Raw genomic sequence first — 27,410 nt, 5'->3', positions numbered from 1 at the left:
TAGTACAGTAACAATATTTGTTTTAGATTTTTTAAAAAACTACGAACCCATAAAATTACTACAAAAAACTGGATATTACAAACACAGCCAGAAAATAAAATATAAAAAATATTAGGCAGTTTTTAGTAAACCTTATAATGTCATAGTAGTATTGAAATGCATTTGCATTTACATGGACTCTGAACCTGTTTTTTTTAAATAATATTTTGTCTAATTAACAGCAAATTTGCAGATCAGAAATGAGATATTGATTACCAAAAGCAGCAGAAATAACACATGTAAGATATTTTTTATTCTTTGTACAACAAAATGTAGTTTTAAACATATTAACATACTCGATTATTACAATTTCAAACTTATAAGAAATTCGTTTATTTATTTATTTTTTAATAAAATGACTACAAAACACTTATAAATAATGGATATTACAAACACATTCAGAAAATAAAATACATACACATTAGGCAACTTTAAGTGCACCTTATAATGGCATAGTAATATTGAAATGCGTTTGCATTTACATGTACTCTGAACCCATGTTTGTTTGTTTTTAATATTAATATTTTGTCTAATTTACAGCAAATGTGCAGATGGAAAAATCAGAAATGAGATATGGATTATAAAAAGCATCAGAAATAACACAATATGTAAGATTTTTTTATTTATACAACAAAATGTAGTTTTAAACATTTTAACATACTTGATTATTACAAATTGAAGCTTATAAGAAATTAGAAATTTATTATAAAATTACTATAACACGTTTAAAAAAAAGGCATTACAAACATTAAGAAAATAAAATATGTACGCATTAGGCAACTTTTAGTAAACCTTACAATGGCATAATAATATTGAAATGTATTTAAAATAATAATAGTTTATCTGAAGGTGGCGGTTTCTATACACAAATATGTCACTCGGGACCACAGAGCAAATCTATGCACACATTTTACATTATGCATGATTTTGAAGCATGTTACACTTCAATCAGTGTTGAGGAGTAATTCTTGTATAAGAACAAGAACATTTTTGCTAAAGCAACTGGAACATTCAGCCCATTTTTTGTACAAAGACTGTTTAGTTTTGGAAAAAAAAAATATTGTTGTCATCAAGATTTAACCAAAAAATCCTCCTGGAATAGGCTTTCTTTAAACTCAGCTCTCAATGAAACTCAGATGTGAAAATAAACTACCAGTTTTTAAAAAAAAACGTTCCCAAAAATATGTAATAAAATTAAAATACCCTTCACAAATTTATGCACAGAAATTTCATGTGACCCTGGACCACAAAACCATCATAAGGGTGAATTTTTGAAAATTGAGATTTATACATCATCTGAATGCTGAATAAATTAAATGAAAGCTTTTTTTACGGTTTGTTTGGATAGGACATTACTTGGCCGATACATCTATTTGAAAATCTGGACTCTGAGGGAGCAAAAAAATCTAAATATTAAGAAAATCGCCTTTAAGATTGTGCAAATAAAATTCTTAGCAATGCATATCACTAATGAAAAATTAAGTTTTGATATATTTACGCTAAACATTTACAGGAAATGTACAAAATATCTTCATAGAACAAGATCTTTACTTAACATCCTAATGATTTTTGGGATTAAAGAAAAATCAATTATTTTGACCCATACAGTGTATTGTTGGCTATTGCTATAAATACACCTGTGCTACTTATGACTGGTTTTGTCGTCCAGGGTCACATATGTAAAATGTTTGTTGAACCATAATGCTATTTGGACAGTGGTTTTATGGCCTTTAGGGGGCACCAATGACCACACAGTGGTTATTATTCAAAGACTTAAACTAAGATCTTATCAAACATATGTAAACATTGTTATTGTCCAACTGTGACAACAGAGATCGGAACAAATATAATGCTTTTTGACCAAGTTAATAAGATATGCTCAGACAGTAGTCTGCATGTGCATGCCTTCATGCTCTGAGGAAGACGAGAGAGAATGTGATGAAGCTGCATCTCGTTTTAACTCATCCACTCGCTTCTGCAACTCTGACTTCAGGACCAACAACTCCTTTAGACTCTGATGAACAGGAACCTGACAGACAGAGACAGGAAAAAACAGTCTTTAGTGTGAAGTATACACAACACAACATATTCAATTGTAAAGTTTACAAAAAACATCAAATTAAATGTGTACATACAAATATAACCCACTTGTTTTAAATATGAAAATACATTGGTGAATAATTTTTAAATGCATCATTTAAATAGCATTTTAATTTTTTTATTTATTTATTTATTATTTTTTTTTTGTCCAATTAAAATCATCTGAGCTGAGCCACCAAGTTTAAAGCATCCAAGTGTGAATTCAATGTTTAAAATAAAATTTAAATTTAACAATGTCATGTCTAACTGCATTGACAAACAGATCAAAATTAAATGGCCAATGTTTGTTTATTCAACATAAAATGTATTACACATAAACATTTATGCTGCAACAGCTTAATGTAAACTATGTAACATAAATGAATATAATTTGAGAAACATCTCAGTATTTTTTGTTCATATAATGAAAGTCATGGTAACTAAAACAACTTTGTTACCAACAGTTCCACAAAAGAAAGGTTTAAAATGACATGAGGGTGAGTAAATGATGACAGAATTAAAACTTCTGGGGGTGAACTATCCCTTTAATGTTATTTTTATCATTATTATTATTATTTTATGATTATTATATACATATATATATACATACACACATATATATATATATATATATATATATATATATATATATATATATATATATATATATATATACACACACATATATATATAATGAAATTATACTCTAAATAAGAAACTAAATCTATCAGCAGGTGGGAGTCAATGTTATTTATTCGATTTGTTCAAACGCTGATTCATTCAAGAATGAAGTAAATGGCTCTCTCGCTGATTCATTGTTTCATGCCATTCATTAAAAAAAAAAACAGATTTATTCAGAAACTCAACATTGTTGTGGTGTTTGGAGACGTGCAACAATTCTGCTATGGCTTCAAAGGTAATATTCTCTGCAAAATTGAGCAAAAACATAACACAGTGTTTAAAATCTAACACAATATCAGCTTCTTATTTACTGAACTGTTGTATAAATTCACATTTAAGCTTGTGATGTATCAGGACAAAATCAGCACTCGTGTCATATTGCTCTTGCTGCCCGTGTGATATTGTGTGATATGTGATATATATAAATATGCGATAAAACACACACAGCATTTTTTTTTGCAATAGTATCTTGAATTTTAGTGCATAACTGCATTTACGGAGTTATATTTGTCAACTGCATGAAATATAGGGGGCGGGGCCAGCGCGTTAACTGTGATAAGATATTTTAATTGCGTTATTTTTCAAAACTAAATCATGTTAATGCGTTAAACTGACAGCCCTATCAATTAATTTCTATTTTAAATTAATACTTAATTTGATTTTTTTAACACTCTTAGGGGGCAATCACATTTGCAGGGCAGTGGACTGAAAAAAAAAAAAAAAAAAAAAGTCTAGAGATGCATTTTTTTTTTTTTTTAAGTCAAACTTCTTTTAACTTTTGCACAAAATTGTGGCCTTAAAATCACAATAAAATTAAAAAACATAACATTTTTGGATTTTTGGTGCAGCTTGAATAAATAATATATAATATAAATTAAAAATTAAATAAATCTTCATATAAAATTAAAATATTACCCTTAGGGATTAGGGATTCCTATTTATTGTAAATAAAACTACATAAGTTTTGCCCTATATATATATTTAAAAAAAAAAAAACACATTTTAAATAAATTTTAAGGCAATCCTAAGATTTTATTTAATTCTACTTAAAATACAAAACAAACTCAGAATCTTAACTGTTTTGAACTGTTACCAGAACTCCACAAAACACATTTTTCACCTACAATCACTGAAGCACAAGTGGAATTAGTAGTTATTAAACATTCTGCCATAAACCATCATCCTCTGCTCACCTGTGGCCTCATGCGAGGGTTCCAGCGCACATAATAACTGACCCAAAGCTCTAGATGTCTCAGACTGGCTACTGGGTATAAAACATGATGCTCGTAGTTCACATACAGTGGGTTGGTAAATTCCTCAAGCTGGCTGTTCACATACGACCACAGAGACACGGTCTTGCTGTACACCTCCTGCAAAAAAAAAAAAATCAGAAATGAATGACATTAGAGTGACTAAATCATGACTTTAAAACCAAGTAACAGCTGCATGCATTTGTACTTGCCTTTGAGACTCGTTCTTGCTCACTGTTGTAAAGAAACGTCCCAAACAAGCAGCTGTACAGGTGATCAAGCACCGTGATGAGAAACAGCTCATTGAATTCAAATGCAGAAGGAAACTAGAGAAAAAGGAGGGCACTTATTATAACATCATACATTTGTCATTTTATTTTTCTCTCATCTCCGCTTTTCCTCACCTGCCGGGTCATTTGCCAGACACAGTCGATAAACTGCACAAAGAGAGGTGAGCGCTCAGAATTTGCATGATTCCCATCTCCATGTCCCACACGCTAACAGACAGAAAGACAGTGAGATAACAGCACGTGTTCGGTGCAGAATGTCTTTTTCCATATACACAGGATGTTACTGACTGAGGCAAAGCGGTGTCCGAAGCTCAGCCACTCCTTCTCCAGAAGCACCTGGAAGCCCCTGAGCGAGCGGTAGTGCGCGTCCAGCATGAGCATGGCCAGAGAGGTGAGCTGAGCTGTGCGGTCCCATCCATCGCTGCAGTGCACCACCACTGACGTCTTACCCGACTCGATTCGGTCTGCGATGCGCACCGCACCTGCTAACAAGAGCTACAGAGAAAACGGCTGGTCATTTTGGTGGGTATTGTCCCAAAATGTTGTACCACTTTTCACCAGAGCTTACGCTACGCCTACGTCCTACATCATCCGCTGGAACGCAACTCTCTCGTGAATGTGTGTACAACAGTTAATGGAATCTAGAGATTACGGTTTATAAAGTTTTAAATATTGATATTTTCCTTACAAAAATGCACTGATTTGCTTCAGGAGGCCTTTATTAACCCCTTGGAGCCACGTGGAACACTTTTTATGATGGATGGAAGCACTTTATTGGACTTCAAAATCTCAACACCCATTCACTGCCATTAGAAAGCTTGGAAGAGCCAGGACATTTTTTAATATATCTCTGAATGTATTCGTCTGAAAGAAGAAAGTCTTATACACCTGGGGTGACTTGAGGGTGAGAAAATCATTGTCAATTTTGGGTGAACTATCCCATTAAGATGATTTTCAATTTGACAGTTCTACAGATTCAGCCATTAGATAGCTTATCAATTTTAAGCAAAAGAAATACTTTAAAGGGGTCATGAACTGAGAAATCAAAATTGCCTTGATCTTTTGACACATAAGAGGTCACTGTACTATAAAAACATCCTGTAAGTTTCAGAACTCAACTTTGTTATTAGTCTAAAAACAGCTTATATTGAGCGCAGTCCACCAAAACGACAGCTTTTGAAATGTTTCTATATATGATGTAATAAGTAGATAAGCGCCGCCTCCACAAAAGAAAATCAACATCGATGCCTGTTTAGCCCCACCCACCGATTCACGCATAATGTTTACTTGAGAGGCAAAACGCGCAGGTCTACACAGAAACCAAACAAAAAAGATAACTCTGAATACAACAGGACGCTCTGCAGTGCCAATTTGCAGTGCCAGTTTGTCAAAATGCAACATCTGTCCGATGTCTCAGATGGACAACAATTTACTATATCTGACGTCAACCTGATTTTCATTTTCAACCAAAATGGAACGTATGCCCAACGTTGGAGGTTGAAGTCAATCTGACATTGGGTTCTGATGTCAACCCGATTTTCATTTTTAACCAAAATGCAACAACTGTCCAACACTGGAGGCTGACGTCAATCTGGTGTTGGATTCTGATGTCAACCTGATTCTCATTTTCAACCAAAATGCGACGTCTGTCCGACATCGAAAGTTGCCGTCAATTTGACCTTGGGTTCTGACGTCAACCCTATTTTAATTTTCAACCCAAATGGAACTTATGTCCAACGTTGGGGGTTGAAGTCAATCTGACATTGGGTTCTGACGTGAACCCTATTTTAATTTTCAACCAAAATGCAACGTCTGTCCGAGATTAGAGGTTGACAGCAATCTGACGTTGGGTTCTGACATCAACTCGATTTTTAAGTTTTAACCAAGATGCAATGTCTGTGAGACAGTGGAGTCCAACGTCAATCTGATGTTATACTGATGTCTGGTGCCTGCTGGGTTGTCTCTTCTTACAGATCGTTTGAAATGTACTGAGTTATTTATGTGTTTTAAACCTATATCACAGTGGCGTCTATCTATGAGGAATGAATGTACACTGTTAGCCACAGCAGTGGGCATTTATGTCCGAGTCTACAATCTGCCACGCCTAATCAAACAGAGCATTCTGCTGAGGGAGTTTAAAACACGCCAGACAATAGCTTATTACATCTAAATTATGTTTTTTTTTTTATGTAAAAATCTTGATAACATTATAAGTGTGACCTCAGAGAAGAGTACAAAATAAAAACAAAGGCACTTCATGACACCTTTAAAACAGAGAAGACAGAACAGAAACATCAATGAAATTTCATGAGTATGAATGTCAGGATATAATTATCATCTGATGGAGTCCAGTTTCACTCCTCATTTCAAAACTAACATGGTGCCGTGACATATTCACGTATTCTCACCCTGATGTATTCCAGCCAGTGCGTAGAGTCCACAGATGAGAACCAGCGTTGTTGGTCGATAGCAGGATATACCACCTCCTTGAGTTTCCTCAGGGATTCTCTCATCACGTGTATGTTGGGGATCTCCAGAAAGTTTAGCTCCACATTAATGTAGAAACTTTCATTCTCATATCCTCCATCTTTGGCCTATATAACAAAAGTTACATCATATCAGCTATTCCAAAATAAACAGCTGCAGTAGCTAGTTTGTTGCTGGCTCAAGATGGTCTACCGAATGCACCAGTGAATTACCAACTAATGACCAACCAGAAACCAACCGCTATGGTCCAAAACACATCAGCCAGGTTAAAGGCTGGAGTACACAACAGGACTTTTGCCCTAGCTGGGCAAGTTGATGCTAGTTTCAGAGATTTAGAGCCATTCAGCAGATTTTGGTTAGTCAGAGTTGAGAAGTATCATGTGCACAGACTGTCATGCATCTCTTAGAAACAAGGCACGTGTTTCTGTATGAGTTCGTTGTATTCAGAAGGACTTGAAAGTCTAGTAGTGAGTGATCCTCAGTCATTTAGATGCCTGTATGATGCCCAAACGTTTTCTCTATAGTGATTTACCAAGTCAACAAATGTGTGATGCTGAGTGTTTTAAAATCCATTTAGATATAGTGCATTCCAGCTTCAAGAGCCATCACACACATGATGCTATACTTTGTAAGGGGAACATGTTTTAACATGTTATCATAAGCCTATAGCGTTACTGAATTATCTATGCGATTTCTATCATTTCTTTCATGAAAATACTGCACTGAACTTATAAGAAATGTTCACAAGCCTTGTCTTGTCCTCATCTTGACAAATCTCAATAACATGCAATATTATTCTAAAACAGATGAGATTCTAGCTGAGGGAAGATGCTTATTTTCCTCATTTACTCTCATGTCGTTCCAAATCTGTATGACTTACTTTCTCCTGTGGAACAATCAAAGATGACATTGTGAGAAAAGCGTTCTCACAATACAATGAAAGTATGTAGGCTCCAACTGTTGTTTGGTTCCCAGGATTCTTCAAAATGTCCTCTTTTGTGTTCCACAGGAGAAAGCCATACAGGTTTGGAACAACATGAGGGTGAGTAACCGATGCAAGAAGTTTTATTTTTGCATCAAATATCCATTTAGCTTTAGTCCAAGTTAAGCCTAAATCTGGATCAGTGAAACCATTTATTATACATATATAGCAATTAAGACTACAATATCTAAATAAATTTAGACACTAAAACAGGTTGACTGAATGAGGTTTCTCATGATCTTATGATTTAGACCAGGGGTGCCCAACCCTGTTCCTGGAGATCTACCTACCTGCAGACTTTAGTTCCAGTCCTGCTCCAACACAGCTGTCTGTAATTATCAAGTGCTACCTAAGAGATTAATTAGCTTGGTTCAGGTGTGTTTGATCAGGGTTGTAGCTAAACTTTGTAGGATGGCAGACCTCCAGGAACAGGGTTGACCACCCCTGATTTAGACCTTCTGTCTAAAGGCTGAAATGCATGAAATGAGTTTTGTGGACCTCATATAAAATATGTTATTTTTTTCTTTTAATCGATGAGTTGGACCAGCTAGCAAGAAAAAAAGTTAACCAGTGTCTGGCTTTCCTCAACGCTGCTGTAAATATAAAGGGTATCCACAAGACTAATGTTTATGAAAGAAGTCCCTTCTGCTCACCAAGGCTGAATTTATTTGATCTAAAACACAGTCAAATATTGTGAAATAAAACAAGGGTTTTCTATTTTAATATATTTTAAATAAGTTAATTTATTTCTGTGATGCAAAGCTGAATTTTTAGCATCATTACTCCAGTCTTCAGTGTTACATGATCCTTTAGAAATCATTCTGATATGCTAATTTGCTGCTCAAGAAACTTTCTTACTATTATCAATGTTAAAACAGCTATGCTGCTTAATGTATTTGTGGAAAACATGATAAAGTTTTTTAGGATTCTTTTATGAATTGAAAGTTAAAAAACAGCATTTATTTTACTTTTGTAACATTACAAATGCATCAATTTAATGCATCCAAAAACTCTTACAGACCTCAAACTTTTGAATGGTAGTGTGTATCTGCAGTGTGTGTTTGTTAAAACACAGTTTCTTACTTTGTTAGTGTCAGCCACAGTGCTTTGGCGAGCATCAAAGATGCAGAGCTTGTGAGACTGAGCATTGGCGTCGAGTATGGTCTGCAGGTACCGCTCATCCTCCCTGCAGCGGCGATCTGATGGACCCACCTGCGGTTGACCGCAGCGCACTATGGTGGCCTGACTCTCAGGGTGAATCCAGGACAGCACCTGACGCAAGTAATAATGTTTAAGACAGTACTGATACAACAAATCAAGCAATGTTCAAAATGTAAAATCATAGTTAAACACTGCTGTATGTTCAGTATTACAGTAGTCTCATTGAATTTATTTGTAGTTTTTTTACATTAATATTTTAAATTACTTTTTTTTTAAATTAGGTTTTAGTCAGTTTGTCATGTGTTTTGTCATTTTTATTAGTTTTTTTTAGTACATCAAGTTTGTCAAACAAAGGACCATAATGAAAATGGAACTGTGCAACAAAATCCACCTTTTAAATTTCAAAGTAATTTGTTATCTTACTGGGAAACGGCGTTTGGCCCTAAAGGCTGCCACTCTCTTCAGTTCATCTTCTGTGACGTTTGAAGGCAGAACCAGCAGAGCGGGATACGTCTCGCACAGTTGATAACTGCTGTTGACTTTACTGATGATCCAGCTCTCGTTTGGAAGACCCTGCCATCGTCCACAACATAGACACAGGTACATCAGAACATAACACCAAAATAATAACCTGTATTAACACATACAGTTGAAGTCAAAAGTTTACATACACTTTGCAGAATCTGTAAAATGTTAATTATTTATCAAAATAAGAGGGATCATACAAAAATGCATGTTGTTTTTTTTATTTAGTAAAAGACGTTTACATATAGTCCACAACAGAAAAAAACAGTTGAATTTATAAAGATGACCCAATTCGAAAGTTTACATAAACTTGATTCTTAATACTGTGTTGTTACCTGAATGATCCACAGTGTTTTTTTGGTTACTGATAGTTGTTCATGAGTCCCTTGTTTGTCCTGAACAGTTAAACTGCCTGCTGTTCTTCAGAAAAGTCAGGTCTTCACGTCGCACAGAATCTTGGGTTTTTCAACTTTTCTGTGTATTTGAATTCTTTCCAACATTGACTGTGTGATTTTGAGATCCATCTTTTCACACTGAGGACAACTGATTTACTCATATGCAACTATTACAGAAGGTTCAAATGCTCACTGATGCTCCAGAATGAAACACAATGCGTTAAGAGCTGGGGGGGTGAAAACTTTTTGAATTTGAAGATCAGAGTAAATTTAACTTATTTTGTCTTCTGGGGAATATGTACGTGTCTTCTGTAGCTTCTGAAGGGCAGTACTAAATAAAAAAAAAATTATATTTAGGCAAAAAAAATAAAGAAAGTACACATCCAAATTCTGTTCAAAAGTTTTCACCCCCCCGGCTCTTTATGCATCGTTTTTCCTTCTGGAGCATCAGTGAGAGTTTGAACCTTCTTGCATATGAGTCCTCAGTTGTTTTGTATGATACCTTTTATTTTGGTAAAATAATTAACATTTTGCAGATTTTGCAGGGTGTATGTAAACTTTTGACTTCAACTGTATACTTTGCATATGGTGAGTGGTGATGGCAGTTCTTACCTGCCTCTTATACTCAGCGACCGGGTCGTAGATCTTCCAGCCATCTTCTGGAAATGTCTCTCGGTACTTAAAGGCAAAAAGAGGCTGAAGAAAGAGAAGGAATGTGTGTCATTAAACACACAGAAACAACTTCAGCTAGTGCACACGTGTGGGTGTTTTTAAAGAGTCGTACCATGTTGTGGGAGAGAGGGAATGCGTACTTTGACAGTATGCCAAACACCTCCAAATTGCTCTGTCCGTCCTTCTTGTACGCAAACCGGGGGTTTCTCAAGTCCTGTGAAAAAAAAAAACAGGAATTAATATTTAAAAGTGTGAGAATTGAAGATATGAAAAGGAAGAGGCTGAGAGTCAAAGAAGTGAGAGTGGAGAAAGACTGATGTGTCCTTTGCCTTGCAAACTATCTCAAGTCCTTGAGTGTTGTCTCCGTGACTCTGAACGGCGACAGACTCCAGTCTGCTAATGGCTCCGAGATTCACATCCAGCACAAATGGAGGATCCTTTCCCAAAAACACAAACAACGTTATCAACCAACCAAAACATTTGTGGTTGCTATCTCATGGTCTGAGATCTGAGGAAACACTCTGGAATTAATTTAGATCTTTAAATCAATCTACTGAGCCAGAAACTGTATTTTATGGAGATCATGGTTGTGTCCTATCCTAATTTGCATAATTTTAGTGCATAGTGGATTTATGTACTTTGCAGGTCAAAATCTACACTTTTGAGTATGTAGAAAGGGCGTATGCTCTATTATATTAAATGGATAGCTCACCTTCAGCTGCTGGTCCCCACTGACTTCCATAGTGTGAAAAAAAAAAAAAAAACCCTATGCAACTGAAGGCAAAAGCTAAACATACTTATGTATTTCTGAGTATTCAGGTAGAACTTTTTTGCCCAGAAGCTGACATGAGGTAACACCACAGTGTACTTTCAACAGCGCTAGTACACTGTTGTCAGTTTGGTGTGTCACTGCATTTAGATGCTGTAAAAAGAAATAGAAAATGTGTTTACCCGCGTCAGGCTTTTAAAGAAGAGCTTGTAGTCAGTGATGGTAAGTGTTCCTCTCACAACCCCAGAGAACGGACAGATATACATGACATCTTTGACTGTAAAAAACACCACAGCACACAACGGTTATTTACCACTGACATGAATATATACTGTCTACAAACAATGACAATTTTTAACCTTGTCTACTGATCTCGTGACCTATATATTAAAGGAGAAGTCCACTTCCAGAACAAAAATTGACAGATAATGTACTCACCCCCTTGTCATCCAAGATGTTCATGTCTTTCTTTCTTCAGTCGTAAAGAAATTATGTTTTTTGAGGAAAACATTTCAGGATTTTTCTCCATATAATGGACTGATATGGTGCCCTGAGTTTGAACTTCCAAAATGCAGTTTAAATGCGGTTGTAAACGATCCCAACCGAGGAAGAAGGGTCTTATGTAGCGAAATTATCAGTTATTTTTATAAAAATAATACAATTTACATACTTTTTAAATGTCAAATGCTCATCTTGTCTTGCTGTGCCTGAACAGTTTTTTTCCGGTTCATGACAGTTAGGGTATGTCGAAAATTATATGGAGAAAAATCCTGAAATGTTTTCCTTAAAAAACATAATTTCTTTACGACTGAATTAAAAAAGACATGAACATCTTAAAAGACAAGGGGGTGAGTACATTATTTGCAAATTTTTGTTCTGGAAGTGGACTTCTCCTTTAGCTTACTATTTCTTATTATGATTGGCTTGCTATGCGTCATGATGATTTATACTAATACATCAGGTAAAAAGATGCTCAATTATAAAAGCACAAGTATTAAGGTCCTTACCAATAGCTTTAATGGTTTCTCCAGGAACACGTGGAGCCTCTTCCATCTGAGCCTGCTTATTTCCTTCTCTGAGTGCCTGTCACACAGTGAAACAAACATATTTTGATGATTATATGTATCATTTTCTGATTTAGATTTATATTCTGGATATGTATTTGCATGTTCCTACTGGAATATTCCAGTATCGGCATAATTTAAGCATGCAGTTGTGGACATTCTGAATAAGGTATTTAAATGATAAATAATTCTGATTAATTGAGGCATACGGCAGTTGTCCTATTAGGATTTTAAAAACTTAGAATGTTGGCATTATGTGTTTTCTGAAGTGAATGTATTTTACATGACACTTACAGTAGGGGAAAAAATTATTTGATCCCCTGCTGGTTTTGTAAGTTTGCCCACTGACAAAGTAATGATCAGTCTATAATTTTAATGGTAAGTTTTTTTGAATAGTGAGAGACAGAATAATAACAAAAAAATCCAGAAAAATGCATTTCAAAAAATTTATTTGCATTTTAATGAGTGAAATAAGTATTGATCCCCAAGATTTCTGGCTCCCAGGTGTCTTTTATATGGGTAACAAGCTGAGATTAGGAGCACTCTCTTAAAGGGAGACCTGTATAAAAGACACCAGTCCACAGAAGCAATCAATTAATCTCACCAAAATCGAGCTTGGAGGAGAAGGAGGAATGCTGTCTATGACCCCAAGAACACCATCCCCACCGTCCAACATGGAGGTGGAAACATAATGCTTTGGAGACTTTTTTCTGCTAAGGGGACAAGACAACTGCACATCAAAGGGACAATGGACGGGGCCAATCTGTGAAGCGAGCTGAAGGTTCGAGTTGCAAATGTCAGCCTCAAAACCTTAATGACTTCGAGAGGATCTGCAAAAAGGAGTGGGACAAAATCCCTCCCGAGATGCGTGCAAACCTGGTGGCCAACTACAAGAAATGTCTGACCTCTGTGATTGCCAACAAGGATTTTGCCACCAAATCACGCTTTGCGAAGAGATCAAATACTTATTTCACTCATTAAAATGCAAATCAATTTCTAACTTTTAAAAAATGCCTTTTTCTGGATTTTTTGTTGTTATTCTGTCTCTCACTGTTCAAATAAACCTACCATTAAAATTATAGACTGATCATTTCTTCGTCAGTGGGCAAACATACAAAATCAGCAGGGGATCAATTTTTCCCCACTTTACATAATCAGAATATGACCACAATTTAAATAATGCTTACCCAAAAACTTTCCTTGATATCTCTATGATATTTTGGTTCCTAAACACAGCCCGTGTCCCTCCTTCATTAAAAGTCCATCAAATTTTTTCCATTTACAATGTAAAAGTGGTGTTGGACACACTCTTAAAGGGATAGTTCAACCAAAAATGCAAACAGCTGTCGGTAGCCACTGACTTACATAATATGAAAAAAAAGCCATAATGGCTACGGTCAAATATTTGGTTACTGGCATTCTTCAAAATATCTTCTTTTGTGTAAAGAAGAAAGAAACTCCATACAGGTTTGGAACAACACGAGGGTTAGAAATCAATGACAGAATTTTAATTTTTGGATGAACTATACCTTTACATTTAATACTACAATGTACAATATTAACAGTGATGCTTACCTTACCAAGTGCCATGATAGTAAATTATTTGGAAACCTCTAACAAAAAACACAAATAATAAAAAAAAAAATATATATATATATATAAATACAACTGAGCGTCAGAGAGATTCCCTGTATGTGGTTTCCTTTGCTACCACTCCCAAACTTTAAGTTCTCTCTCCGCCTAAAGCAAACAATCCAATGTTTGAGGTTGTAAACTAAACACGGAAGGCAGAGCTGTAATTTAGGACACTGAAAAAAATTGACAGTATAAGCAAACTGCTGATGACGCAAATTCAGCATGAGCAAAATATCTGAGATTCATATTTTTTTGGATGCTTTCATTAACTTTGACAGAAGGGAATATACATTTCTTCACATACAGTATACTTAAAAACCTCAGCAACCACACAGCAGCATTCTAGAAATCATCTACAACACTCCAGCATCTTGATGGTAAATTTAGCACCAGTATCTAGTAAAATCTTATCTACATGTAGTATGAAAGCATTTTGATTACTTTTCAGATCTCGTGAATCACAAGTCAGTGGCTCTAAAAGTTAATTTTCTGTGAGCACACTGTTGACAATGAGCAGTAGGGAGTTCAGCGGGATGAGATGGGGGCTCATGGGTCTGCTCCACCCACAGTGACACAACTGTTTGGCAGCTTGATGGACACAGAGGAATCAGAGAATTCAGTCATTCTGTTAGAGTCCAGCTTCAAGACAACGACGGCACTGTGGAGTTCAACAGGCTTGACCTTTAACAAGACAAAAGATCTATGGAGATCGGTTCAGCATTATGCTAATAAAGCCCTGGAAAGATGGCACGGGGTGGTGATATTTCATAATGGCATATGAGTCAAAACATCTGTATTTTCCCCTCACACATTCAGTTATCTACTCTGGAGATTCAAACACAAATCGTGCTCTTTTGACAGCATCTGTGGCACAGAAAAAAACTGTGTACAAACATACAAATATATATCCAAATATTACAATTACAAAATTAGTTCATTATGTTCTGATATAAATTGTTGATACAAACCAGACAGTTTTTTAATAGTTAGATTTAAGGATTAGGATTTAAGTCTATGACAGACAGACAGACAGACAGATAGACAGAGACAGATGAAACTGTCTGAAATTCAGTCTGTTAGTAAGTTAATAATCATGTCAAATAGTTAACAGAGTCTCACACACACACACACACACACACACACAGAAAGAGACTTGCCGAAGAGGGGGCAGTCTGCTGAGGGTCACTGTCCAAGAGAAATCCTTTAACCTCCACATCACAGTCCTGCACCAAAGAAACACCACAACACCACAGAAAAACAGAGAGTGATGAGGAAGGAGAAAGAAGATAGAGCAGAAACATTACAGTGCATGTAATCACCCCAAAAAGCTTGTGGAATCATTCATTTCAAGAAACTTTAAGATCTACAAGCATCCATGGAGGTGTAATGAGGTTAAAAGGCAGGGCAAATGCGACTGAAAACTACTGCGTGCGACTATGAAAAAACAGGAGCACCAGTGTAAAGAGAGTGTAGATAAGAAATTGATTGTGCAGTGTAGGGAGCTTCACTGATTATAATGGAACTTTGTGAGATCTCGATGAACTGAGTGACAGCTGTTATTGATTTTTAAGGGAGTTTGTAAATGTGATTTTGATTTAATACAACAGTTCAACAAACAAGAAGTTCATATTAAGTGACTTACATTGTCTGACTATAACATTATTGCCTGCTCTTATTTCCTCGTCAAAAATAGTCCGAAACAAGTCACAAAACTGAGCCGCTGTGCATCTCCATTCAAACACAGTGGTGGTTCGTTTATGAATGAACGTGCGTTTTTAAACGAATCCAGTGAGGCAATGATTCAATTTCCCATTCATAAAGACAGTCACTTCATTTATTCCTGAATGAATCAGCCGTTTGAACGAATCAAATGAATGAATGATTCAGTAATTAAATCAGTGACTTGCCGCCACCTACTGGCAATTTTAGTTTCATTTTTAAAGTATTTTTTCATTATTTTTTCATTTAATATTTACACTTTTATGTTCTTCTGTACTACCTCTGTAGTGCAAATGAATTTTGTTATTACTGATTTCATTTGATTGGTTACTTATTCTTATTCTTTATCACTTTAAATCACTTTAAGGAGTCAAATATCACCTCGTAACGAGAAGGTTAATTTTTGATCGGATTTTGGATCAAATTTTTCAATTTTTTTTTTATTATTAATTAGAAGGTGCTCCTGAAATTTTGACTGTGCTCCTATATTTTTAAAGTAAGCATAGAGCCATATAGAGGTCATATACATTTTATCATTTTCCCACTTTTCATACTTTCTCATATTTTAGATGTTTGTCAAGGTTTCTGCGTCAAAAACAATGAACAGAACACTGTGATACTGGCATTTTTTAAGGAAAGCTAAGAAGTTGACTGTATATTAACCCTGTAAAACCTGACAAATAAAATATATTAAAAAAAAAAATAATAATAAAAAAAAAAAAATGGAACAGTTTATTGAACCATTAGATAAAACATATTTGAAAAAAAGTTCTTCATAAGACATTTATGGTTCATATGGTATGATATAGTGAGAATATGGAGCTTGTATTGGCTCATACTATGAAGTTTAAGTGTATATATATGTATATATATATATACACTTAAACTTCATAGTTTTTATTGTGGAGGGCAAACCATACATAATGCAATGCAATGCTAATTGAGAGATGTATAAACAAATGTTCCTCAAAAGCCTTTTGTATCATATTTGATACATCTTAACATAAAAAAAGATGTATTCAATGATGAATCAAGTAAACCTCAGTTCAGTAAATGTTCATAACAATATAAAATGTATTTTTACAATTACACTAAAAGCCCTTTATTTGCTTAAAGTTTAAAATATTGCAGTCACTATTTGCACTAAGTGTAAATAGCGAAAGATTTTATTAACACACTGTTAAAATAGCAGGATATTCTGCTATTCGTAGTACTTATTGCAAATAGTGGCAATTATCCGCACCTCAGTATTGTATTACATAATAAAACAGTATGCAATAACTTACTGACTGTAAATTATCATTTTAATTCAAATTATTAAATGGATACCACCTTACTGGGACAACATAAGCCCTACCTACATCTACCCTAACCAGCAGTGTTGCCAGGTCCACAGTTTTCCGACGGAATTGGGCTACTTTACTATTGCTGCAGGTTGTTTTTCATGCCAGCGGGTTGAAGCGACCCCAATAATCTTATATTTAGCCCCAGGAATGTGAACTGCACCAGGGGAAGCTCACCAAAAATGTGTATTTTATTCCCGGAATGCGATTTTTACAAGGGAAACCCCCCAAAACGTGATTAGGCTAGTTTTGAGTTGGGCGGATTTTCATTCATTCATTCATTCGTTTTATTTATAAAGCACTTTACAACTGCACCTGCAGACCAAAGTGCTGTACAATCAACATAACATTAACATACAATACTTAAAAACACGAACAATCCAAATAAAAAACACAGATAGTAGCCCAACTCCTCGAAAGCTAATGACAAGAAATAATTTTTTTACCCCAGAATTGAAGGATGTAATCTCTCTCATCTCAGATGGAAGGCTATTCCAAAGCCTTGGACCTGCAACAACAAAGGCCTGATCTCTTTTCAGCTTTAAATGAGTCCATGGCGGATTTTGCTGTAAAAACCTGGCAACCCTGCTAACCAGATACTTTATTTTCAACTTTTAGATTATTCCTTCCTTTTTATTGAAAATAAATACCTTTCTGATGTGATATGAGATTTGAAAAGGGTGAAAAAAAAAGACCCAGGTCGATTGCAACAAAAATGATACCACTGGTGCTATGTTTAGACTCCCGTCTTTTGTAGTGTTGACAACTCCAATCACACGTTTGTGGGTGGAGTAAGTGTAAATAGCTTCTGCCAACAAAGACGGGCTATTTGCACTTTGTGTAAATAGACACTCTGTTAAAATATGAAGCAAATGACAGAAGGCATTAGTAGATTGTGTTTTGATCATCAAAACATCAAAACATAACATCTATGTTTCTATACAGGTTATTTTCAGATTGGGGGTGGATTTTTCAGTTCTGAAAGTTATAATTTGCTTTCATAATGAATTCCTTTATTTCAAAAGATGAAGTAAAACTGAATTTGTTGTTATATAACCCCTTTAAAGAACAGAAACAGTGTGAAAATCAGAAGTTCTGCGGGATTAACAGAGAAGCTAGTCTCAACTCATAAGGGATCAATGTAGTATTATTTTTTAATCAGTCGCTTCTGGGAAAATATAAAACACATTTGTTTAGAACTGTTTTGGACTGTTTCTGCCTGTAAATGTGCTTTGTTCTGTAAATATTTCTCTTCTAATTCAGATGAGATTACTTTTTTACTGGTGAAAGCACATATTATGGACAGAGGACTCTTTTAGACAGAAGAAAAACTTAAAAAATGATGGATGTGTTTCCTGCAAACATGCAGCTTTTTGATTCACCACATTTTAATTTATACATATAAATAGTGTGGATTACTTGTGAATTATTGTGAAGTTTTTATCAGCTGTTTGGACTCTCATTCTGACGGCACCAATTCACTGCAGAGGATCCATTGGTGAGCAAGTGATTCAATGCTAAATTTCTCTAAAGAAACAAACTCATCTACATCTTTGACAGCCGTTTCAGCCAATTTTCATTTTGAGTGAACTATTCCTTAGTAAAAGAGAAGATTATCAAAAATTATCAGTCAACTGTTTCGTTCACACAATGCTATCACATGACTCCAGATGCCCTTATTGCACGAGTTGTCTGGACTAGTTTTATGATGCTTTTATAGTCCCATGATATGGCCAGAGAAAAATTAACCTTTTATGTTCCACCAAAAAGGTTTTGTAACAAAATGAGTAAATATTGAGAGAAGTTACTTTTTAATGTGAACTATGCATGCATGAAATAATTTCATCAGCATGTTCTGATCCACTGTGGTTTCATGACAAAAACAGCAGTGTGCTGCCTCTTGCATAAGAGTATATAAAGTAAAAGCAATGGGTGGAGATCTCTGGCAACGCATAAATAAAGAAAAAAAAACAAGAACCTGTTTTGAGTTAGTGAGCATTTACCCATTTCGCTATATTGTTTGCTTCAGTACAGTCTTCTACCTCTATAAATTACCAAACTGTGACAAAATATAAGAAAAAACATTAATAAATCACGCAGCATAACTGTCACGAACATCCCCATAACATAAGCAGACAACTAATGCAATCCGAGCTATATGAGATCTGTGTTGTCTCAAGAGGAAAAGTGTTTTAATATATTTTAAATACATACACACACACCAGTATGCTCATACCTTGTACTCTCTGGAATTCATCTCTGAGCTGATGGGTCCAGAGATCTGACTTGACATAGTGGCTGCAATCAGTTGTTTGCACCATTCAACATGAGCCCCTGTGGGACTATAATGTAAAAGTATTAATAAGTTACATATATGTCTGACAGTAAGATATTGAGAAGAGCACGGTTTTTGTTTACGTTCAGCTGGCTCTTATTTATCCCAGAAGTATGAATACATCAACAACATTCATCATTCTGAACTATGTGCCATCAGATAGTTATGTTGCATGTATAGTTTAGATGGACTATATATTTATACTATAATTTTGAGCACTGGCTAAAAGTTATGGAAGCCCGTTTCTGCCACTGAATAATAAAACAAACTTTTTTCCAGATTTTTTTTCACAGTTCTGACTTTTTTTCTTGCAGTTGCAAATTTATATTGTATAAGTTTATATTGCAATTCTCACTTCTTTTCTCAGAAATGTGATCTTGCAATTCTGAGAAAAAAAGTCAGAATTGCAAGTTTATATTCAGAACTGTGAGGTAAAAAGACGCAATTACCTTTTTTATTTTTTTATTTAGTGGCGGAAACAGGCTTCCATAACAAGCAGATCATACAATCATACAGGGATCATACAAAATGCATGTTATTTTTTATTTAGTACTGACCTGAATAAGGTATTTCACATGAAAGACATTTACATATAGTCCACAAGAGAAAATAATAGTTGAATTTATAAAAATGACTCCGGCCCAAGTTTACATATGCTTCATTCTTAATACTGTGTATTTTGTTTAGTGATAGTTGTTCATGAGTCCCTTGTTTGTCCTGAACAGTTAAACTGCCCAATCCTTCAGATCCCACAGATTCTTTGGTTTTTCTGAATTGGTGTGTATTTGAACCCTTTCCAACAAAGACTGTATGATTTTGAGATTCATCTTTTCATGCTGAGGACAACTGAGGGACCCATATGAAACTTCAACACTCATTGATGCTTCAGAAGGGAAATCAATGCATTAAAAGCCAGGGATGTAAACATTTGAACATAATGAAGATGAATACTTTTTTCTTATTTTGCCTGAATACTTTTTTTTTCATTTAGTACTGCCCTTCAGAAGCTACAGAAGATATGTACATGTTTCCCAGAAGACAAAATAAGTAAAATTTACCCTGATCTTCAATGCATTGGGTTTCCTTCTGAAGCATCAGTGAGCATTTGAACGTTCTGTTCATAAGAGTGAGTCCCTCACTGTGAAAAGATCATACAGTCTTTGTTGGAAATGGTTCAAATTAACAAAAATGCTGACAATCCAAAGAATTTGTGGGACCTGAAGGATTTTTCTGAAGAACAGCTCACAGGTCACCTGGACAAACAAGGGACTTATGAACAGCTATCGCTACACTGTAAAAAATAAATAAATAAATAAATAAAAATAAATGTTCCAAAAAGTTGTTTCAACTTAAAATTTGTTAACCCGCTGACTTAGTTTTTTTTGTTTAATCAACTTTAAGATTTAAAGTTATTTAATGTTAATTTAAGTGACAACTGGAATATTTTAGTTGACTAAACAAAAAAATAAGGCAGTGGGGTAACAAATTATTTTAATTTGAAACAACTTTTTTTACAGTGTACACAAAGAAAAACAGCTGTGGATCATTAACGTAACCACTATTAAGAATCAAGTGTATGTAAACTTTTGAACAGGGTCATTTTTATACATTTCAACTAATATATTCTCTTGTGGACTATATGTAGGACTACACGATTATGACAAAAATCATAATGGTCAATTATTCCCATGAAATTGTTATTGCGATTATTAATTACGATTATCACAATTTACACTGAATGATGTTTTGAATAGCTTTATACCATTGATTGAAGCAACTACATGGCACATTTTTATATACAGTTTCTTCTTTAATCATACAAAAGTAAAAATGTAAAAATGAAAAAAAAAAAAAAACCTGTAGGAAAAATACACACACTCTCACAATCACACAACTTAAGAAAGCAGAATAATGTAAGTGTTTTTTTTTTTTTTTTTGTTTTTTTGTAATTGTGCCTTTGAAGGAGTACATAATTGTGGCATCTGTAATTGTAATCACGATTACAAATTCGATTCATGTAAACGTCTTTTATGTGAAATGTCTTGTTTAGGTCAGTACTAAATAAAAAACAACATGCATTTTGTATGATCCCTCTTATTTTGGTAAAATAATTAACATTTTGCAGATTCTTCATGGTCTACCGTTCAACCTCAAGAGGAGCATTCAGCATTTTTAATATTTTTCAAAACCCCTGTTTATGTGAGTGCACCATTAAACAACATGTCATCCATTTTTTTTTTATTATGAAGGTTATAGGTCATCAGTATTGCTCAGGCTGATAAAATGCTTTCTTATCTGCATGTCCAGTGTAATATGTCACAACATCCCATTCAAACAAAGTTAGCCCACGGGTTTTGTTTGCATCAAGTCACTCAGTAACTAACACGAAGAACGCGGTAAAACACACCTGGTTTATGACACTCGCTTTACAACGCGACGCGACTTACAAGAACGCGTTCATTATAATCCACTAGCGTCGCGTCGCCTAACTAGCAATGTAGAGGGGGTGTCATAAAATATAAATGGGTGTTATTGACACTGACCTGTCTGGAGTTTCAGCGTTTGACTGTGTGGAGGTCGGTCGCTTGTCCATCCTCTACTGTAGGCTTACAGAAGCGCACAATAACGCTATGTTGCATATCCAACGCTCATCGTGCGTCTGAATGAGAAAACGCTTTCCTCTAAAACTTTGTGACCTGCTGTAACTCGAAATCATGAATCCTACTACGTCGAAGGGAATCGCTCATGAATACTAATTAGGTCTGTACTGCGTAAACTCCCAATGGTGACGGTCTGCTTCTGAATATTAATTACGTTGCGTCGATAGCTTCCAATGGCAAGGACTCCGCTCATGAATATTAATACTCAGTCTTCAACACAGTAGGATTCGTAAACTCGCCTCCCACACCGCCACGCCAGCGCTAATAAATATCTACAAACTACGTTACCCAAAATGCAACAGGACAAGCAATGTTCGAATTACATAAACAATACGGCTTAATATAATAATAATAATTATTTTTTTTTAAAAAAGAGAGAACGTCACTAGCATTGTGTGTGTGTGTGTGTGTTAACGCCCATCTGGCTCTGAACAAACCTATTCTTCCTCCAAATCCAAATCCTCTCCAAATCCCAAATCTTGCCTTCTCAGCGATGCCCAGGTAATGAGGAAAACAAAAATAAGATGTCCTTACACCTATGCTTTCAAGCTTTTATTTATTTTTAAAGTGTTGAATCCTATATAAGGTACCTACTACCTACTCTTTATAAACGAACACAAATGCATTTTTATGTTATGTTGAAAAAAACAACCTGCACACATAGGATTACAAATCTCAGCGTCTCAGACACATATACACTACTGAATGCTTTGTTGCACTGTTATGGATTAGAAGGAGCAGAAGGCAGGAGATGAAGTGGGATCTGGACCGTCCACACATCTTTATGGCCCCTAGAATACATTGGTTCATTGAGCCACCGGGGGTTTGAGAGTCTTGTAAGGTATTTCAATTTGAGTTCAGACAAGCAAGCTGCTGTTTCCAGATCTCTCATCTCTTCACAGGGAACATCTTCAGGACAACACCACGTCTCCCCAACATCCACAAGACCTGCATGTATACAACGGTAAATACATAAACACAAACTTCAGTGGAACATAAATACATATGCAAATAATGTCAGAAAGCAGAGGATGAGCTTGATAAGGAGCTAATTAGAGAAAAGCTTTGAAGAAAAACTTTTTTATATATTCTACCAGTCAAACATTTTTTGGACAGTAAGATTTTTAATGTTTTTTTTTTTTAGCCTGCATTTATTTTTATTTCAAAATACAGCAAAATCAGTAATATTGTGATATAGTAATATTTTTACTATTAAAAAAAAACTGCTTTTCTATTTTAAAATCTAATTTATTTCTTTGATCAAAGCTAAAAAAAATTTTAACATCATTACTCCAGTCTTCAGTGTCACATGATCCTTCAGAAAACATTGTAACATGCTGGTTTGTTGTTCAAGAAACATTTATTATTATTATATATATTATTATTATCATCATCATCTATATTTAAAACAGCTGTGTAATTTTTTTTCAGGATTCTTTGTTGAATAGAAAGATCCAAAGATCAGCATTTATCTGAAATAATAATAATAATAAAAAAATAATAATAAAAATACACTATACCATTTAAAAGCTTGGAGTCATCATAATTAATGAATTAATCAATCAATTAATTATTTTTTTTTTTAGGAAAGAAGCTACAGAAATTAATACTTTTATTTAGCAAGGATGCTTTAAATTGAGGAACCATTGGTGTTTTAGTCTGTATGTAAATATATGATGTTGTGCATTCTGTCTGTCTTTTAATTATTAGTTGTTTATCTTGTCTACTGTATTGTCTGTGTTATTGGACCATGTGTGTCCTTAATAAAGTTTTGATGATGATGATGATGATGATGATGATAATGATCAAAAGGGATGTCAAAGACATTGTAATGTTACAAAATATTTATATTTCAGATAAATGCTGTTCTTCTGAACTTTCTATTCATCAAAAAAACCTAAAAACATAATACTCAGCTGTTTTCAACATAATAATAAATGTTTTTGTGCAAATCATATTATTGGAATGATTTCTGAAGGATCATGTGACTGGTGTAATGATGCTAAAAATTCAGCTTTGAAATCACAGGAATAAATTACATTTGAAAATGTATTCAGATAGAAAACAGGTATTTTAAATAATAATGTACTTGGGATCAATTAAATGCAGCCTTGGTGAGCAGAAGAGAAATCTTACTGTTCAAAAACTTTGCACTGGTAGTGTATACACAGTCTTATAAATAATAATATACATAATGTTATAAATAAAATAATATCTACACCATAGTTGAATTTCCTTGTTTATTATTTAATTTATATAAATTAAGAACATAATCCTTATATTATATAAACATTAAAATGATTAACAAATCAATGTACACATTTCACCTGCTATAACACCACGCCCGAACCTTTCTCCAGACTCCAGCAGTTCCTCCGTTTGCACGGTTGACATTCCCAGCCTTTCCGTGAGGATGAGTCTCCAGTCCTCTCCTTCCCAGCTCTTCTGGGCGATGTGAACCGCTAGAGTGCAGTTCTGCAGCTCTGACAGCAGGGGCCGCCAGCGGCTCTCTATCGTTTTCACCCCATTCAACACAAGAGTAGCATACGGCTGGCGAAATGACAAGCAAGCCACCTCTAAACTCATAATGTAAATGGTGTGAGCTTAGAAAATATAAAATAACACTTTGCAAATACAGCGCATTCCCACAAGCACTTTATCAGATACATGTAACACTGCAATACATTATGTAACAACCTAAGTCTAAGCGCGTCTTGTTGAACGTTTGGGTAAAGCGCTTCCTGTTTTTTTTAAAACGTGTCTCCAAAAAAGACAAGACACTGTTAAAAAGTTAAGAACTGACGAAAGAAACAGCGCCCGCTAGTGCTATGATTTAAAACGACCATTGCTGGCAACACAAATAAATAAACTGGGCAGTCACAAAACTACAACAGGTAATATACTATTCATTAATGTATCTTTGTGGTTTACATTTATTTAGTTTATTTCACAGTTTTACGTTCTTGTGGGTTTTACAGTACAATGGTTTACAAAAATCTCTTTCCACTAATACTGACCAATGTAAGACAATTCTGAACCACTGCACCATGTTGATGAAACAAGGAGTACAACAGACTGTCTAGTATTAAATAGAACATCTCATTTGTTTAGTCAGTCTGTCCCACAAGCTATTTCAAACCTAGTATAGGTCCACAGGTTGCTTTCTCTCATGGTTGATCCTTGTGCCTCCAAATCTGGTCCTCGTGTCCTTTGTGTGTACGTGACTCCATCTTCCTGTTCCCGGAGCTTTTTTTTTGGGCCTGATGACTCTACCCTTTCAATAGGGAAGGGAGGACTATCAACCTTTGTAGTGTTTCCAGCTATTGCTAAATTTTCAGTCCCATCAGTAGCTGCTTTCATGCCCCGTGAGGATGTACAGGTTGCTCATAGCAGACGGATCATCCGTAGGAGTACTTTGCAAGATAATATCTCTGTAGTAACATTAAATGATTAGTATATGATTTCATTTGTCTGTTACCAAAAATGTTGCTTAACTACCGTGGCTAAAACATACCTAGTTGTTCCCAAAACCTGAAAAACCCGACTTTTGTCTGTGATCTCCTGGGTAACCTGAGGTGAACAGCATAATATTTCATTATTTCTTCCTTCCTCAGGCATGAGTGAAGCCATCATTGTTGTAGACGACAGGTTTACCTCATTAGTTTGTAAACTCCTTCCTTTCAGACCATGTTTCCAGAAGGCAAGAACACTGTCCTGTAGACAAACTACAAAGACAACCACATTACCACCAGATGCAACAGAAAGAGCAAACATAATTATCAGCAATGAAAGCCGGCTGTGTTATTGCCTCATGCCAGCTTCATATGGGCTAAAATGTGCTCTTGACTTCAGTTTAGTTTTTCTTCTCATGCACTGGTTTGCTAATGTAAAGTCATCAGTCAAATGATGCAAATTGATGCTTATTAGTATGGTTGAATTGGATCATGAAAGGTAGTAAAGACACTGATTAATAAAATAAAATTAAATACATAATTATAGCAAGTTTACATCATATTCTTAGTTTGCATCTCACTGTTTTTATTCATCTTGAGGAATACTGAATCGGTTTTTGTGCAAGCTAGATGAGCAAATGCACGCTCACATTTAGTCTAGAACTACAGTAACCATTATGTTTCCCCAGCACATACAAAACCTCTGCATTTACTCCTGATTTCTCTTAACATGGGGACAGGAAAGCCGTCAGTCAAAAATGGGAACACAAAATAACTGGCTTTACTTATTTGAAAAAGTAACTTGGATATTTTACTCTAAATTAAAAAGCAATGCATTACTTCACTACTTTAAATAAGTCATCTGATTATTTAACTCATGTTACTTGTTCTCCAACTAGTGCAAAAACTATTCTAAGAAATGCTTGATGATTGACTGCTGGCCTGATGCGTCACATCCTTAACAGGACTTACCCAGCGTCTGAATGGGAAACTCAAAAGCAAGTTCAGACGTCTTCTGATGACTCGGACATCCCTGCATATTCACAACCTTCACTGTGTCTGAAACAAAATGGTTTGTTAAAGATTTCAGGTAGTAGAATGTGGAATGTAAAAAAACCCCAAGATTTAGAGATGTGTTTTTTTTTTTTACAGATAACCTCTTTGATACTTTTGTAATTGTTGTTTTAAGCTTAAATTATCGAGTAAGTCACTCACTTTGCAAAAAACAAACAAAAACATGTCTTTTTTTCATTCACTTCGTGATAAAGCCTACTAAAATGCAGTTTGAATGCCCCATAATATAACATACTCTTATGTAATATCAATAAATATCCCTGTATGACGCACTACCAGTCAAAAGTTTTTGAAAGTAAGATTTTAAATTTTTTTTTAAAGAAGTTGCTTCTGCTCATCAAGCCTGCATTTATTCAATCCAAAGAATAGCAAAAACAGTACAGTTCTGAAATATTTTTACTATTTAAAATAACTGCTTTCTATTAAAATATATATATATTAAAATGTAATTTATTCCTGTGATCAAAGCTAAATTTTCAGCATCATTACTCCAGTCTTTAGTGTCACATGATCCTTCAGAAATCATTATAATATGTTGATTTGCTGTTCAAGAAACGTTTATTATTATTATTATTAGCAATATTTAAAACAGTTGAGTACATTTTTCAGGATTCTTTGATGAACAGAAAGATTTTAATTGTGGATTTTTTTTTTATTGTAAGGAATTATAGAAATTAATACTTTCATTTAGCATGGATGCTTTAAATTGATCAAAAGGGATGATAAAAACATTAATAATGTTACAAACGATTTCTATTTCAGATAAATGCGGTTTTTCTGAACTTTCTATTCATCAAA

The 27,410-nt window shown here is 34.8% G+C and overlaps 3 protein-coding genes across 7 annotated transcripts in view; all 3 read right to left on the bottom strand.

Annotated features, from left to right (window-relative positions):
• Positions 1-270: 270 nt before the first annotated feature.
• Positions 271-22,173, bottom strand: mtmr1b (myotubularin related protein 1b). Of its 5 annotated transcripts, XM_051093485.1 has the most exons (16): positions 21,970-22,173; positions 19,328-19,433; positions 15,187-15,252; positions 12,338-12,413; positions 11,513-11,607; positions 10,891-10,998; positions 10,674-10,775; positions 10,502-10,585; positions 9,393-9,542; positions 8,892-9,080; positions 6,748-6,933; positions 4,628-4,834; positions 4,454-4,546; positions 4,262-4,375; positions 3,993-4,169; positions 271-2,068 (listed from the first exon to the last, which is right to left on the bottom strand). In XM_051093485.1, exons 1-16 carry the CDS (start codon positions 22,017-22,019, stop codon positions 1,919-1,921), a joined length of 1,953 nt encoding a protein of 650 aa, XP_050949442.1. In that variant the 5' UTR covers positions 22,020-22,173; the 3' UTR covers positions 271-1,918. The 5 variants fall into 5 exon arrangements, with proteins under 5 accessions (XP_050949442.1, XP_050949443.1, XP_050949446.1 ...); XM_051093486.1 differs by lacking the exon at positions 15,187-15,252; XM_051093489.1 differs by lacking the exon at positions 19,328-19,433 and having other exon boundaries at positions 21,970-22,057.
• A 407-nt stretch (positions 22,174-22,580) lies between these two features.
• On the bottom strand, positions 22,581-24,672 carry zgc:110222 (uncharacterized protein LOC550336 homolog). The gene is made up of 2 exons (XM_051092706.1): positions 24,414-24,672; positions 22,581-23,034 (listed from the first exon to the last, which is right to left on the bottom strand). The coding sequence occupies exons 1-2, from the start codon at positions 24,670-24,672 to the stop codon at positions 22,808-22,810; spliced, it is 486 nt and encodes a 161-aa protein (XP_050948663.1). The 3' UTR covers positions 22,581-22,807.
• Positions 24,673-25,375: 703 nt separating this feature from the next.
• Positions 25,376-27,410, bottom strand: part of map4k6 (mitogen-activated protein kinase kinase kinase kinase 6) — a 29,619-nt gene continuing 27,584 nt past the window's right edge. Inside the window, 4 exon segments of the mRNA XM_051092704.1 lie at positions 25,376-25,517; positions 25,601-25,656; positions 25,741-25,811; positions 26,511-26,597. Of these exon segments, the coding sequence (XP_050948661.1) occupies positions 25,430-25,517; positions 25,601-25,656; positions 25,741-25,811; positions 26,511-26,597 (302 nt within the window). The 3' untranslated portion in view covers positions 25,376-25,429.

The sequence above is a fragment of the Labeo rohita genome, chromosome 21, assembly GCF_022985175.1.
Source record: "Labeo rohita strain BAU-BD-2019 chromosome 21, IGBB_LRoh.1.0, whole genome shotgun sequence".
NCBI lineage: Eukaryota > Metazoa > Chordata > Actinopteri > Cypriniformes > Cyprinidae > Labeo > Labeo rohita.
This window is presented reverse-complemented; position numbering and strand designations above follow the sequence as displayed.